The 17,000-nt window shown below is 31.7% G+C and overlaps 2 protein-coding genes across 2 annotated transcripts in view; one reads left to right on the top strand and one right to left on the bottom strand.

Annotated features, from left to right (window-relative positions):
* Positions 1 to 17,000, bottom strand: part of LOC140990910 (probable cyclic nucleotide-gated ion channel 5) — a 49,259-nt gene that overhangs the window by 14,422 nt on the left and 17,837 nt on the right. The window lies entirely within an intron of this gene.
* On the top strand, positions 9,702 to 16,573 carry LOC140956343 (serine carboxypeptidase 24-like). The gene is made up of 9 exons (XM_073413057.1): positions 9,702 to 10,175; positions 13,970 to 14,077; positions 14,277 to 14,372; positions 14,527 to 14,619; positions 14,709 to 14,794; positions 14,942 to 15,342; positions 15,428 to 15,523; positions 15,640 to 15,745; positions 16,354 to 16,573. Exons 1-9 carry the CDS (start codon positions 9,929 to 9,931, stop codon positions 16,495 to 16,497), a joined length of 1,377 nt encoding a protein of 458 aa, XP_073269158.1. The 5' UTR covers positions 9,702 to 9,928; the 3' UTR covers positions 16,498 to 16,573.

The raw sequence follows: 17,000 nt of genomic DNA, 5'->3' as shown, positions 1-17,000 counted from the left end.
GATAAAAATTTGTTATCTTTATTTGAGGTTTATCAAATTTAAATAAATTTTCTTATATAATATTTAACATTTAAATATATTTAATATATAGATAATTTTAAATAATCATCCAAATACTAATACTTATTAATTTTTTATTAATTACATGAAATAACATTTTGTATATCGTAGGAGTAAAATACTAGTAAATCTAAAACGCGGGTGATGCATAAGATATATGTTACTGTGTGGCCACAAATGGTCTATATTTGTTGGGCTTCTTGTTAATGAAATTAGTAGTAGGCCTTTTGTTCGGCTGATCTGAAAGCTTTAAATATTTACTTATTGGGCTAACAAACGACGTCCATTTCAATGTACACTTGGCATTAATTTTCATCTTGGAATACTACGTAGATCATTCGATCATATCTTGTAAACTTCATGTTCTAGTTGTTTATTTCTTAGACGTGAGAAGAGTCTGATAGATCTCTCACATCAGTTAGATTAAGTATTTGGAAGTTGTATATATAGATTTGAACAATCGTCTCCACTTGAGCTAGTTTTTGAAGTTGAGTTAAGTCCAAAAAATTCACTTGCAATCAGTTATACATTATATATAAATTATTTGAAAAAAATCTTTGACTACTGATTTCAGCCATTCTCCTTTCATTATTTAGTTATATATATATATATATAAAAAATTTAAGAATTTTTTTTAAAAAAATATGTTCGATTATTTCAAATATAATATATTACGCGGATCATCCGAATTTCTATATTCGCCTAAATTAATATTGACATTATGGAACCGACCCCTTTGGAATTTTAAGGGATCCTTTGCTTTCATTAATCACTTGTCAGACTCGCTCACAAGTCACATGCATGGTCATTGTGTTATTGGTTCTTACTCAATTTTGATTTTTTTTTTTTCTTTTTTGAGATTTCGTTGAGTTCACAATTGCAGACTATAACTTGTTTGTATATATAAATATTTATGTTCTTCGAAATAATTAAATATATTTTGACAATAACTTACTCCATAAACCAAAATTTAATTATATAAGTCACATTTACTTTTCCGTTTGTCTAAAATATATAGACATGTATTCATATTTAGCAATATTTTTCCTGTTTTTTTCCTAATTTACCCCTATTTAAATTAAATAATTTTATCACAATTAACTAACTATTGAAAAGATAACAAATTGTACTAGGCCAAAAGTTATAAATGTTAACGAAGGCGCAACTTAATTTTCTTATACCCGTGACAGCGCAGAGTGCACATACTTTGGTGCTAATGGGTCAGGCTGTTAGGCCCATGAATTCGGAGAGGTACATGTTTATCTGCTTGTTGTGTTTCATATATCTTAGATATCCGTATTATTCTATTCCTCTTAACGACCATGTCCTCAGCAAAGACAATATTACTCATTAAGATCTTGTGTCACTCTTTTACGACACACATAGCAGTTTGACACAAGAGAACTTCCCAAAAGATCATCTATCTGAGAACTACTCTCATTCATACACGCTTAACCCAACATCCCCCAATTATAGAAATATGTTTCTAGAGAGATTTGAACTCATGACCTCCTTCCGATACCACCTAACGCATTACAAATGTCCATGGATGCACGATTTCGTTCACGGGACAACGAGTGTAGATGTCTTTCAAAAAACGATGTCTTTCAAAAAACGAGTTATATAAGCACTCGATAAATGAACATTTATTAAATAATAGTTAACTTGGAAAGTTATTTGTATAATTAATTGATAACTTGAATTTTTTAATCTGCGTGAAAAAAAAAAAAAGAAATTGTCATGTATAATTGGGACGGATGTAGTATAATAAAGATATTTTTTTTTAAAAAAAATTTATAATAAAAGTGCTGATAAATTATTCATTGAGTATGCATGCACTCTCATGGGTTATTTTATTTTACATTTGGAATATTTCTCTCCTAATTATGATATGGTTAAATGTTAGCTCTTGGATAACTAACATATATGTCAACTTCCACGAAAATGTGAGTGATCCACATGATATACGTACTGATATTGGAATATACAGATAAACACTCTTGATATAGTATAGACTAACTCGCACTCTTATTTAATCGTGCAACTTCATTTTCCCTTTTTCTAACTAGTTCAATTATTTATATAGTATGTCACAAAAAATCGAAAAAATTAGCGGAACTGTCTAATAAATTAGTATGTTTTGGATTTGAATCCTCTAAATTAATCAAAACATTTATCTTGATGCGATGTGTTATTTCTTTGTTCGACTAGGTGTTAATATATCGACAAACATCTATAACTTAACGTTAGATATTGCTGATTTATATTATCTCATATACATTTATCAACGATATCTAATGTCGTGTTGGAGCTCTATCAAACAGTTTTGAAAGTTGTAAGACAAAATAATTTAATGTATCACGGTCAAATTTTGATTATTTGAAAAACCAAAACCCGAAATAAGACTAATGTATATAAATAAATATATAATATTTGAAAATGATTTGAAATTTAGAAAATATATAAAATTCAAAAGTAAGAGTGTGTGAAACAATTGTGCAACTCAGCCGACAAACAGAAACAGTAATAAACTTGACAATCTTCCACATCTGGTCCTACAACATAAATATTTTGAACTTTACGACACTTGACAATCTTCCACATCTGGTCCTACAACATAAATATAAATAAAGTAAATAACACAACAAAACCAAGTATCATCTAACAATGATTTAAGTATCGGAAATATGACAACAACAATTATAGAGCAGCAAACGAAATCATGTTCATATAGATAGAGTACTAAACAAAAACAATATGCAACAGGAAATATAAATATCGAATATGAAAAACAATAGCAACTAGTAAATCAAACTGAGACATATAAAATATATGTTACGAAGTACAATTTTCTCAAAATACATTTGTCACATCCGAAGGTGTTTCGAGTATCAGGATGGACTACTGTTTCACATGATATAACGGCAAAACCATGCAGCAACTTAGCATGAAGTAACTACGTCGGCGAACTGAAACCGTACATCCTCTTTATCACCAAAATTTAGTGAAGGCCAAATGAAAAACTAAGGATATAAATGCAATAGAATGCTTGATATAACATCTTGAGTGTGTGTAAAAAAATATATTTTATATATAGATTGATGAAATGTACACATTATTTATAAGCTTCAAAATACGCATTAACTCAATTAATCTAGAAATTACTCGAGAATATGAAAAGACAAAAGTCTCCAATCAAGTCGATAATGTGAAAAACCAAAAGACACTTCCACAATCATGAACCACAACTAACTCAAGTATGTGGAGAGTAAAAGACACTCCCACCTTTGTCGCATCACTGAATTTAAATCTATTTTCTATCATGGCTTTATCAAATTTTTCATGTCATTGTTTTGATACTTTTTTTAAGTCATTTAAACACTTCACAAGTTTATAAACCTTATTTTCTTGCCCAGTCGATAAAAATCTCTCAAGTTGTTCTATGTAAATTTCATATTCTAAATCTCGATTTGAAAAGTTGTCTTTACATTTATTTGGTGTACTTCAAGATTTCGCAAGACGGCAATCGCAAGTATCACACGAATAAATGTTATTCTCATTAGAGAAGAATAAGTGTTAAAGTAATCAAGTCTTTCATATTGATGATAACCCTTGATCACCAGTCTGGCTTTATATTTATATACGGTTCCATCTGATTTTATTTTCCATTTGAAAATTCATTTGCAGCCTAGTAGTTTGATTCCCATAGGAAGAGCCATTAATTCTCATGTATGGTTTTGTAAAATGGATCCTGTTTCGGAATTGATAGGTTTTTTTTGTTGAGACCCTTCAGATGAATTAACTGTTTCTTTGAAGTTTTGAGGTTTACTTTCCGTCATGAAATCAGGACCAAAATATTTATCTGTCCTAGCTCTCTTACTACGTCTAGGTTTAACCTCATGGTTAACCACTTCTATTTTTTTATTGTCTCATGTGATTCTTCGGATGAACTTCTTCCTTAGATATGCATGAAAACAAATGTTCAAAGAACAAAGCATTTCTTGATTCCAATATCATACTCTTGTGAATATCAGGTATTTGAGATTCGTGTACAGGGAAACAATAACCGCTACAGTTTTGTGCATATCCAATGAAAATGCAATCAACAGTTTTTGGTCATATCTTTACCATATTCAGAGTCGGTATTGTTATCTTGATAAAATACCCTCACACTTGCAAGTATTGATATGAATGAGTTATTCTTTTCATTTGTGCGTTAGATAATTCTTAAAATCATTCTAAGATGTAGTCAACTTTTCAATGATAGCTGTCGCTTGGAAGGTTTTACTCAGCACCACGCCCTCCACATGAATATCATGCAAGATCACTTGGAGTTTCTAAACCTAATTGATCATCGTTTTGGAGTCGACCATCTTGTAGTCCGAAAATCGACCAACAATAAATTTCTTGGCCCGACATACTCTGTTTTGTATTTTCGATCCAAAGAGTCCCCAAATTCTCGAACCGCCTTCTTTTCACTATATACATTATATAGCGAATCTGACAAACCATTCATTATGTAATTTCTACACAAGAAATCTGAATAGTGTCATGTATCAATAGCACTAGGGGATGACCTTTTGAACATTCAAGTCATTCGAATTAGTAGCCATGTATTCAACAATTCACCTAACAAGTATAAAAAATATATTTTAAGATTTTTAGTCAAAATGCTAAAATTGGAAGTATGAAAACAATAATTATAGAACAGTAAACGAAAGAATGATCATATAGATACAGACAGAGTACTAAACAAAATCAGTATGCAACTGGAAGTAATATCAAGTGTGTCATGAAATAATATGAAACTAGTAAATCAAATTGAGACATATATATGAAGTACAATTTCCTTAAAACAGATTTTTCACCTCTGAATGTGCTTTGAGGATCAAGATAAACAACTGTTTCCCAGGGTACACAGATAAAATCACGCAACAACTTAGAACAAAATAATTGTACCGGCGAAATGAAACTCTACTACGTTCACTTTATCACTAAAACTTAACAGATGCCAAATAAAAAGCTAACAATATGAAATATAATAGAATGCTTGAGTGAGACTTGAGTGTGTTTGAAAAAATATATTTTTATATATAGAATGAGGAAATCGACACACTATTTATAAGCTCCAAAATGCACAACTCAATTAATCTTGCAATTAACTCAAGAATTTGAAAAGCCAAATTCAAATCGAAAGTAAATGAAATCAAAGTAAAATTTAGTATATCAAATAGAAGCTTTTGCTAATGAAATCACAAATTTATAGTCGGATTGTTGATGATCAAATTTTAAGAGGAAGTTTTTTCAAAGGATTCTTTTTCCTCATCATATTTCATATTTTTTCATGTCAAATTAGATCAATGAAAAAATAAATTTTTTTTCCTAAAAAAATGTACGTAGTTAAACCAAAAAATGCATTGTAGGTCTATACATTGCAAGAATTCGTTTTTGGGTCTTTAATTTTCTGAAAATAATAGCTAATTAGTTTTAAAATGTGTTTTCAGGTATGAGTTTTAAATAATCTTTCAGAGCACGCTTATCGCATGTCTTTCATGCCCGCATGGCTTCCTCGCCCTTGCACGCGGATGTTTCCGTGTGCGAGGAAGATAGTGGATCCTTCGTGTTTAAGTGTCGCCATCTTTTTTATTTTAATTTTTTTTCCTAAAATCATGATTAAGTGGACATATATAATCTGATTGTTATAAAAAATAAAAAAAAATCCTAAATTTGAGAAAAAATGTGGAAATTTTTTAAAAAATTCTGAAAATTCAACAATTATATTTTATAAAATCTAAACATTTTTTTTTAATAAATAAACATCTATTTTGTTTTCATTTCCACACAATCTCCAATTTCTTTCAAATACATAATCTCCAATATTTTCTCGCACACATTCTTCAATATTTCTCATGTCAAATGCAGGCTCTTCATCATTGGACGATGAAAATAAGTCATATTCCGTGATGAACCCTTGTTTCTCTCGTCAAGACAACCACCAACCCAGAGATTTTGGCATGCGCTATTGTAGCGCTTGAAATAGGGGAGTCAAGCCGCGTACTTGGCAACATACAGAAACAAAAAATCGAGAACGTTTTGCTGGAGCTGAAATATTATATCAAGATTAATTCACGGATAATCCTGCCTACAACGAGAAAAATTTTCGAAGACGAATCCGAATGAGGAGATATTTGTTTTCAAGAATTGTAGAAACTTTACAAACTAATTTGCCTTACTTTGTCTAACGGAGGGACGCAATCGGTAATCTTAGGTTGTCATCACTTCAGAAGGTTTTGGATGTGAACCGCTGCTTGCATATGATGTTGCAGATGATGCTTTTGACGAATACAACAAAAACATCAACGTGCTGGATATGTGAAATTTGTTCTTAAACATTGCAAAAGGTGAAGCCCCTTCAGTGCAATTTGAGGTGAAAGAGAATGAACAACACGAGTTACTACCTCGTCGATGATATTTATCCATCTTGGGTTGCCTTGGTGAAAACATCTCTCAGACTTTCTCTAAAAACATGGTATTTTTGCATATTATCAAGATAGGGTCTGAAAAGATGTTGAACAAACATTTAATGTACTCCAAGCATACTGACATATTGTGAGAGGTTCATCTCGCATGTGTGATCTAATATAATTGATTTCAATTATACAATGAAAACTTGTATCATTCTCCACAACATTATTGTTGATGACGAAAGTGATGATATGCCCGAAGATCGTGATTTCTCAACTCGAGATGATGAATATGTGCCCCAATGTTGCCCCTTCAAGAGATCCTACCGAGAATTCAACGTCTTTCTGGAGCGGTGTGTCGACACTCAGAATCGAGAATTGCACCACATACTTCAAAAAGACTTGATTAAAAATATTTGGAGTTTACACGATGATGCATAATTGAATTATTACACTTTTTAATTATGTGTATTTTAATTTTTTTTATTTCTTATTTTTTTTCTAGTTATGTTGTAAAATTTAATTACGTGTAATTGTATATTTTAAGCATTTCCAATTGTAATTTTTTCAATTATATGTAATTTTTTTAAATACAAATTTATTAAATATAATACAAAATTAATATTTTAACATCATCTCTGCAAACTTCATATCGTCACGATAGAAATATACAATGAATTTATCAACAATAAATCACCAACTTCATCTCACCAACTTACTAACACCATTGGAGATGTTCTAAATGAGACTCTTTGGGGGCGTTAAAGAGGCGCTCACATAAGTTATTTTTGGTTAGATTTAAATCATGGGAAAACAAATATACTATTTATGAGTAATCCACGCTCACATGCACGTAAGGAATTCTTTGCGGTATTTATTAATTTTTTTTTTTAAAAAAATTATATACAACCACATAAAACTCAGAAAAGGGTGGAAACATTATCTCTGATTATTTCGGAAAATATATTTCTAATTTAGACTTCATAACCAATATATGTTGCTTTGAATTAATTCAAACTTTATATTATTTTTGTATTTAAAATTTACTGTTTTTTTTTCTTTTTCTTTCGAAAATGGATCCCATCATTCTTATTAGTAATTATTCAAAACGTAAATACAATTTGTACGAGAATAAATGTTTATCGTTTTATCAAAATATTAATAAAATTGTTCTGCTTCAATCGTAATAATTTCGGTTTGCTCCATGAAAACAGGCATCTGTATTTTCTTGGTCAACATGACAGCAGTGGTATAGCTTTGCAAATTCGTTCAATTCTCTAAAGTATATGAAAAAGACGGCTAATGGAGTAACTCATCTTATAGCTCGGCAAGTTGTTCATGACTTTCGAGTGGTTTAATGGTGAATTTCCACCATGTTTATTGAATGTTGTAGAATACGATGTAAAGTCTTTGTCTTAATGAAATTTAGTTTCTCTAAAAATATATATATAATATATTATTGTGTTTCTTACTAAAAATATGGATACAAGTTACAATTATCATTACAATTAGAATTCTTCTTTTTTCGATCCAGTTTCTCAACCATCGCGAACCCAGTTAGATTCAAGCATGCTATATTTTTTAGATATTGAGAGAACACAAATAATGATCTCTTTCGAATTCAGGAAACAAGACCTTAAAACTTGTAGATCACCAATTCACCTCTAATTCATTTCAAAGTTTAAAATGTTGAAAAAAAAAAACATTATGACAAATTGAACTGAAGTTATAGCTAAGATAGTATACTGTACCGAACCGAAAATCATATATCGAACCGAGAAATATTGTATAAGAAAATATATATCGACATCATACCAAAATTTTAGGTACGTATAACTAATATACGAATATACCGAAATTTTGCGATATACCGAGATTTTGGTATGATATTGGTATATACTGTTTTATACCGGAAAAAACTCTATATTTTTTTAATTTATAACTTCAATATTTAAAATTATTAATTAATTTTTATTATATATATTATTTTGATATTTCGATATATACCAAAATTTTTTAAATTTCATATCGTTACCACCGAAAATTTTCGCAGCGTTGCTAAACCATAACGAAATCTTCAATATATCTAAAATTTTGATAAATTCGATATTTTTCGATACGATAACCTCAGTGTATCAAAAATTTCTACATTTTCTCTTACCCCTAGTTATTTATTGCTCCTACTCGGACAACCTAATCCTTTTGCAAATCAATTATTTCGGTATAAAGAATTATTTACCAATATTGGTAACTATTTTGACAACTAGACTCTTTAATTCGTGATAATTATTTCAAGATTTGAATCATCCTATAATCAGTCTAGAATCAAGATTAATCGAGTAATCTCACGCATAAATTGGAAGGAAAATTCAATTTTCTAATTGTAGATTAAGACCTTGCTACATAATTAATGAATTTTTATCCTGAATTAATTAATTATATTCGCATTGTCTATGAAAAGTAATCGTGATGCCAAAACCGTTGCAATCAAATTAATTGCATCCGAATCAATCTATATAGTCTATAATACTTAGGATCCTACACAATAAATTTGATATATTAAAACAATTATATGTTGTATATAATTATAATGTCTCTTCAAATTAAATTTTAAAATTATATTATAGAAATTATGGTGTAGATATAAAAAACATAGAATCAATTAAAAAGACATATAGATCATGTCTTTTGGAAAATATCCAAAAAATAATTTCTCCAACGCAGGACGTTAACCAAACTTTATATAGATGACGGAGAAATGTTATAGAGTGATGCTACATGTACATCCATATTTGTACATCAATTTGTACAACACAAAAAATTCAATGTAAAAATTCAATTTGTCAAAATTGCACTATATATGTAATACAAAATCTCACGAAATAACAGTAAAATCTCGCGATATAATAATTGTAAATATCGCTGTAACGATATATTGGTTGTACCTTTAGCATTATTCAATGTTATATGTACAATGAGAATTACAAACACAATTAGACGTTGTTTTTGATATTACAAAACTATCCCTAATATATTTTTGAAATTAAATTGAATTTGAATGTGTGGTATTATCATCATAACAATAAATGATTAGAGATGAAAGGGCCAAAGTCCTCGCTCCCATTAAGCTCTGCGCAATGCATTGGATTGGACCACAGTATAATATTGAAGCCATTTATAAGCTCTACTACTGACCCAAATCCCCATATCTTCTCTCTCACGCGCACCTGCTAGATCGCGAGAGAAGGGAATGGGAAGGTCCACAGAATTAATGAGCCAAGTCCAGAGAATTCAATACAGAGCCCATCATTGTTGCATCATCATCGTAGTTAAAAACCCCGTGAATCTGTTCCAATCTCTGCTTCAAAACTAAGATTGCTACCTAGCTACCTGTCTCTCCACTAATGGGTTCAAGGAGATTAATTCTCCTGTCTCTCTTCATTTCCGTCTCTCCGTTTCTGATCATCACCGCAGAGGAGCAGCAGGAGTTGGACCGTATAACAGCGCTGCCGGGGCAGCCGCCGGTGAAGTTCGCGCAATTCTCTGGGTACGTTACTGTGAACGAAGAGCAGGGGCGTTCACTATTTTATTGGCTGACGGAGGCTACCGATCAAGCACACGAAAAGCCTCTAGTTCTTTGGCTCAATGGAGGTTAAGTGTGTTATTTTTATTTTTTTATTTCCATTTCCATTTCCATTTTTTATTTTTATAATAATTTAAAATCCACACACACACACACACACAGAGATATATATATATTTATATATTTATTAAATGATTTTAAATCTTGGCTTAAGAATATATGAAAAAGTAGGTCACACGATCTCACGAATCTACGGATCGACCCTATCGATATTCACAATAAAAAATAACACTCTTAGCATAAAAAATAATACATTTTTATTGATGACCCAAATAAGAGATCCGTCTCACAAAATATTACTTGTGAGACTATCTCACGTAAGTTTTTGTCCATATAAAAATCTAGAACACTAAAAGTCAAAACATATTGGAATATGTCGATGTACGTGCATGAATGGTGAAAATATTCAATGTGCACCTACTCTTACTACTTGAATTTTTTTGATTTTGTCATTAGTTATTTTCATTATTGTTTATGGCTTTCAATTTTCCATAGTACGAATTAATTGTTTTAGGGGAAAAAAAATTACTCACGTGAATTGTGCAGGGGTCATCAAATAAAAATTAAATTCAAATATAGCTAAGTTATATTTTTACAAGAAAACTCTTATGACACTGTCTCAACACAATTTTTGTGAGACGAATCTCTTATTTGATCCGATTTATGAAAAATAATTCGCTCTAAATATGAATCAAGTCGACAATCTAACAAATATCATCTCACAAAATTTTTTTGAGTTGTGGATAAGTTTGTTATAACTCTTCCTGTCGAACTTCGTTATAAGCTATTGGCAAAATATTTTTATGTTTGTTTTTTTAAATAAAAAAATTTAATTTTTAAAATATAAATATTAAATTAAAATAAAAAAAAGAAGTTCAATCCAATTCCAATTAAAGGAGTAGACCCACACCCTTTTAAATTAGTGCTGTTGCATTGCTTGTGTCAGCAAGCTTCAAAAGTCATCCTCCCCGACTGACCTACTTTCTGTTCTCGCCCATGATACCATCCCCCCACCATCTACCCCCTGCCCACGTTATAAAACCCCATCATCCCCTCACTAATATGCGCACCCTCACAAAAAAACTTCAATTTAGATATTGAGATTATACCATTACATTGAAAAGAAACAACAGAAAGAAAGAAACAAAAAGAATCCCTTTTGGGAACATTTGAATAGTAGAAAGTATAATTCTGTGCTGTATATTCTGTAGCAAAGTGCACTAAAATACCATTTGATCTTGGCTAGTTGGCTTTATGTCTTGACTTATTTGTTTTGCATATGGAATATATTTTATATGCAACTATGTTTCCAATCAAGTGACTTTCTAACTAATTTGCTGCTGTCCATTACTTTTTCCCCTCTCAATCCCAACAAACAAAGCGTGGGCAACATAACCACAAGATATACCATCTTCCCACCACCCCCCTTGCCTAAATAAGATGTTCATTTGGTAAGATTTCTGGTGTCAAGGAGTTTCTATTTTAGCCTACTTTTGTAATTTATGTTCTTTTTTTTTTAATAGATAATATTATTTTTAATGTATTTAATAATCAACCAAACATTTTCATACTTTGTTCGTGTCACAGAAATCATTACATCGAGTGGTGTCTGCATCATATGAGGCAGTTTGTGTAGCTTTTGCATAATATATATATAAATAAAAGGATATTAGTATTAAAATAAGTTGAATGCCAATCGATAATTTGACTAATTTATTTCATATCTCCAATATTTGGACAAAAAAAGATTCATTCATTCTATTCATTTGTTTCTAATTTTCTCATGACAACAGTTAACCAATCAATAATTTGTCTAATTCGTTACTCTAATGTTAATCAATATTAAANTATTAGTATTAAAATAAGTTGGATGCCAATCGATAATTTGACTAATTTATTTCATATCTCCAATATGTGGACAGAAAAAGATTCATTCATTCTAGTCATTTGTTTCTAATTGTCTCATTCCAACAGGTAACCAATCAATAATTTGTCTAATTCGTGACTCTAATGTTCATCAATATTAACTTTTCTTTATTCTTTTTGAAAATGGTGTTTTCATACAGTATCAGTGACTTGTTCTTTATCGTTGTTCAGTAAGCGAGTGAATAATAAAATAAAGAACACAAGAACACACGGATCTTAATGTGGTTCGGTCCAACTAACTTACACGCACGGGCGTTTTGTTCCTCAAAACTGGCGCACGACAACTTATACTTTCTCATAATAATAGAGTCATCACAATGTCTATCACTCCACGAAATCTCCACAGCAGATTGAATAGATCTTGAGTAGTTTTATCATCTTCTTTTGAAACTTGCAATACTAACCTGGACAATTGTTCGGCACATATTTATAGATGAATAAGTCTCTTGTGAGACGGTCTCACTAATATTTATCTGTAAGACGAGTTAATACTACCGATATTCACAATAAAAAGTAATATTTTTCATGGATGACCTAAATAAGAGATCTGTCTCACAAAATACGACTCGTGAGATTGTATCACACAAGTTTTTGCTTTTATAGATAATCAGTAAACGCAAGAGTTTTGATAAACCTTATCAACATCGATATAATCTGAATAATATCTCTCAGTCATACTTTATCACTTTCTAAAAAAATAAAAACAAACCACTCTTATCACTATTTCAAAAACAATATCAAATAAAATCCACAACCATATCTACCAATCAACCATTTCCATATCTAATTTCTCTAATTATTTATTCGAGGGTACTTGCGTTGACAGAGTTAGCTAGAACCTAGAATTCCACAAAGAGTAAAAGTTGGATAAGTTGCCAACTTTTAAACAATATCATGATTCCAAGTCACGCACCTAACAGGGAAAAAAAACATTATGGGTTCGGCAAAAGGCTTTAACCCACACCTCCTTTTGACTCGGTTAGCTTTGAATTAGAGACTCAAAGGAAATCAACACAATCATTACATCATATTCTTGAGTAAACCCTGAAATTTAACAAGTAAAATATATTCAACTCTCGATAAAACATTAAATATTATATATCTATGTTACGTTTTGCTCAAGTTCGTTACAATAAATCGTACTTATAATTTGAGCAAAATGTTAGACGAAATAAGAATGTATATAAAAAATTTGTGTGTATATCGACTATTTTTAAATAATATATCATATGTGATTTCATCTCACGGATCAAAAATTGCTGACTGTTGATCTCGTTTGTGTAAATGCTGTATAAAATTCAAAAATTGTCATTCATTAATTGTATGGATAAACGTGTAGGTAAGGCAAAGAAGTCATCGAATATGCCTCCTAAAAGGGTGTGTAACATTTACTTTCTACATTGTATATATTATCTGGAATCCCTTCCTATCCTGTCCAGCTTCCATTCAGTTCTGCACACTGCACTGTCAAACGACTCCTTTGCTTCTATTTTCATGTTCATTCTTGCATGTATGTATGTACATTTATTAATACGCACAACCAACTTGCATTTTCTGTGACCACTTTATTGATTTCATTTAATTATCAGCATGCATGTGTGAACTACTCAAATCAACATAATCACTACACAAATAATTCACGTGGTTTGTAAAGCTAGTAGGTTGGTCCAAGAAAGTCTTGGAGTCGTAAATATCCTCTATAATGCTCTTCATGGCTAGCAACACGAGCCCGTTGTTTGATAGAACTGCCTTGAAAATTGAATATCAAACTGCAGACCATGTTTACCAAACAAAAGTTCATACTTTGCTCAAACTTCCATTCAGTTTAAGGTGGAACATATATCATATTGTTAACTATTAAAATTGGATTGTTCAGGACCTGGATGTTCATCTATTGCATATGGAGCATCTGAGGAGTTAGGGCCGTTTCGAATTAACAAGACTGGTTCATCTCTCTATTTGAACGAATACGCTTGGAACAGAGGTACAAACAAGCGTCAACTGACGTTAAATTTAGGCAATTTTAATTGAAGATCATATATCAAGTAGAAAAGCTTAATGTTTCAAGCTTGTTATGTAAACTGATCAAACTTGTAATAATCTTACACTGATAAGAAAAATAAAAAAATTTGTCTCAAACTTATATTTACATGCATGTTTTGTGAATTTTCTTATGCTGACAGTGGCAAATATTCTGTTTCTTGAGTCACCGGCTGGTGTTGGCTTCTCTTATACAAACACAAGCTCTAATCTAAAGGATTCTGGGGACAAAAGGACAGGTACATACTTGTTACTTACTTTATACAGATCAATCGGAACATGGCTTTTGTAAGAAAATGATACATCTAGAATCTTGCTAGAACATCTATTAAAAAAGGGGAAAAAAATCTTTCTAGATTGCAGCTAATCAAGGTTTCCTATTTTTCGTCGCAGCTGAGGATGCTCTAGCTTTCCTCATTAAATGGATGTCTAGATTTCCACAATACAAATACCGAGAATTCTACATGTCTGGGGAGAGTTATGCAGGTAAATTGATCACCATGACGTTCGTCATTTTAACGATGGTTCTTACTTTAGTTCTCTCAGAATACGTACAAAATTTCCTGCATTCACAGGGCACTATGTCCCACAATTAGCACAGAGAATATATGATTATAACAAGAAATCTTCCCATCCAATAATCAATCTGAAAGGATTCATTGTAAGTTTCCTTTTCCCACCTGAATAAATTTGATTTTTTATTTCTGTTTCATACAATGGCGGATCCAAGAATGTACTTGATCCGTCCCTATTGCAAAGCTATGCAGTGGTACAGAATCAGATATGTATGAAAGATGTATATATGCAGGTTGGGAATGCTGTTACAGACAACTACTACGATAATGTCGGGACCGTAACATATTGGTGGAGCCACTCCATGATATCAGATAAAACCTATAAATTGATTATGAAACTATGCGATTTTAAGTCGGTGAAAACATCAGACAAATGCGATGAAGCTTTGAATTATGCCATGAACCACGAATTTGGTGGCATAGATCAGTATAGCATTTACACTCGGACGTGCAATTCGTCAAAGAAAAATATTAGGAATACTCCAAGGCTCAAGAACACTCTTATACGCCCAAGATTTTCTGGCTACGACCCATGTTCCGAGAACTATGCTGAGAAGTACTATAACCGGCCAGATGTGCAGAAGGCCCTCCATGCAAACACCACGGGGATTGAATACAAATGGACTGCCTGCAGGTTTTTAACAAGCTCAATTTATCTTACTAGCAACATATTGAATTATAAAATATTTGATGAAATTGTTTACCCGTTAATGTGACAGTGACGTGCTTTTACGGAACTGGAAGGACGCGGATCTTTCAATGTTACCAATCTACAGAAAACTAATCGCTGCCGGGCTTAGAATATGGGTGTTTAGGTACAGATATATGCTAAAAATATGTGTTTTGGTTAATAGTACTTGCTGATGAACCTGTTGCCATATTTTACAATATCAAACGTCCTAAAAATGGGAACTTCTCATGTTTAATGTAGTGGAGACACAGATTCGGTGGTGCCCGTTACAGCGACTCGTTTTTCCTTGAGCCATCTTAATCTCAAGATCAAAACTCCATGGTATCCTTGGTATTCTGGCAATCAGGTAAGATTAGTATTTGTTTATTTAATTTATATATCGCAGAAACTACATTGTAACTTGATCCTCGAGCCCTGACGTGCTGGGCTTATCATCGGAACTTTACTATAATAACTTCTGCTGCTATTTTAATCGGTTCTCAATTTGCATTTGCCAACATGGTTAACTTAAATTGTTAAAAAAAAACACTCCCTCGATCTTGTAAACTTTTTTACACTTGCCAGAAACCAACATGGGTTTTGCAATCACCCATTAAATAAGCAGTGTCATCAACCCAATACACATGTGTTCCAACTCTCTACACTGATATTATGCAAGTTGTATGTCCCCTATACACTGCCACTATCTTGCTTTTTGACAGCAGCCATTCCTATGATCTGTAAAATCTGCATCTCCCCAAAGGACACTTCCATTACAAAGAACCTACCACACAATGCACTATGTTCAATACCGTGTTTCACTTCAAATTGGGTTGTAAAGCATGCAAGCATCCGGAACAGTTGCTAGCACAGTCTATCCGGGCATGCGAGATATTGACATTCGATACTCTAGATATCAATTTATACAGTGATTTCGGGTATCATGCAATGAAATAACTGCAGATTGTTTTACAGGTTGGGGGATGGACCGAAGTGTACGATGGGCTAACATTTGCCACAGTTAGAGGAGCAGGGCATGAGGTTCCTATGTTTGAACCTAGGAGAGCTTTCATTCTTTTCCAGACATTCTTGTCTGGCAAGAACTTGCCTAAATCTTGAAGTGTTTCTGTCACAAAAATATAGACCGTGGTTCTCATATATAAGAAATAAAATAGAAAAGAAAAGAAAATAATAGGTGGGGGGGTTATTATTAGATTAGGATAATCATTCAAGTCCAATTGTATTTAAATTTATGAAATTATAATATGCTTGATTGCTGTCAAGCTGAACTGTACTCTAGTGATCTACTGTTACAATTCTCTTGTTACTGATCACAATTGGAAAATATCTAAATTGGGTTTGTTGGGTATGATCTTCTTGCTAAATATTGGTTTAATTCTTATAATTTAAAATCTTTAATGTGAAATTCCGATGGATTTCTTAACTTCTTCTAAAACTAAATATACATGTAAAACTTATAATTTGGATCAATCCACAACTAAATCAAGTCTTCCAATCCATAAAAAATGGGGATGGTGTAAGAACCTCGATAAAACTTTATTCCAAAATTGAATCGCGTGTTGTTCGAGGTATAAACAATGTATATTCTTGTGACTTAGCGA

This window comes from Primulina huaijiensis, chromosome 13 (genome assembly GCF_012295235.1).
Source record: "Primulina huaijiensis isolate GDHJ02 chromosome 13, ASM1229523v2, whole genome shotgun sequence".
NCBI classification, from domain to species: Eukaryota; Viridiplantae; Streptophyta; class Magnoliopsida; order Lamiales; family Gesneriaceae; genus Primulina; species Primulina huaijiensis.
This window is presented reverse-complemented; position numbering and strand designations above follow the sequence as displayed.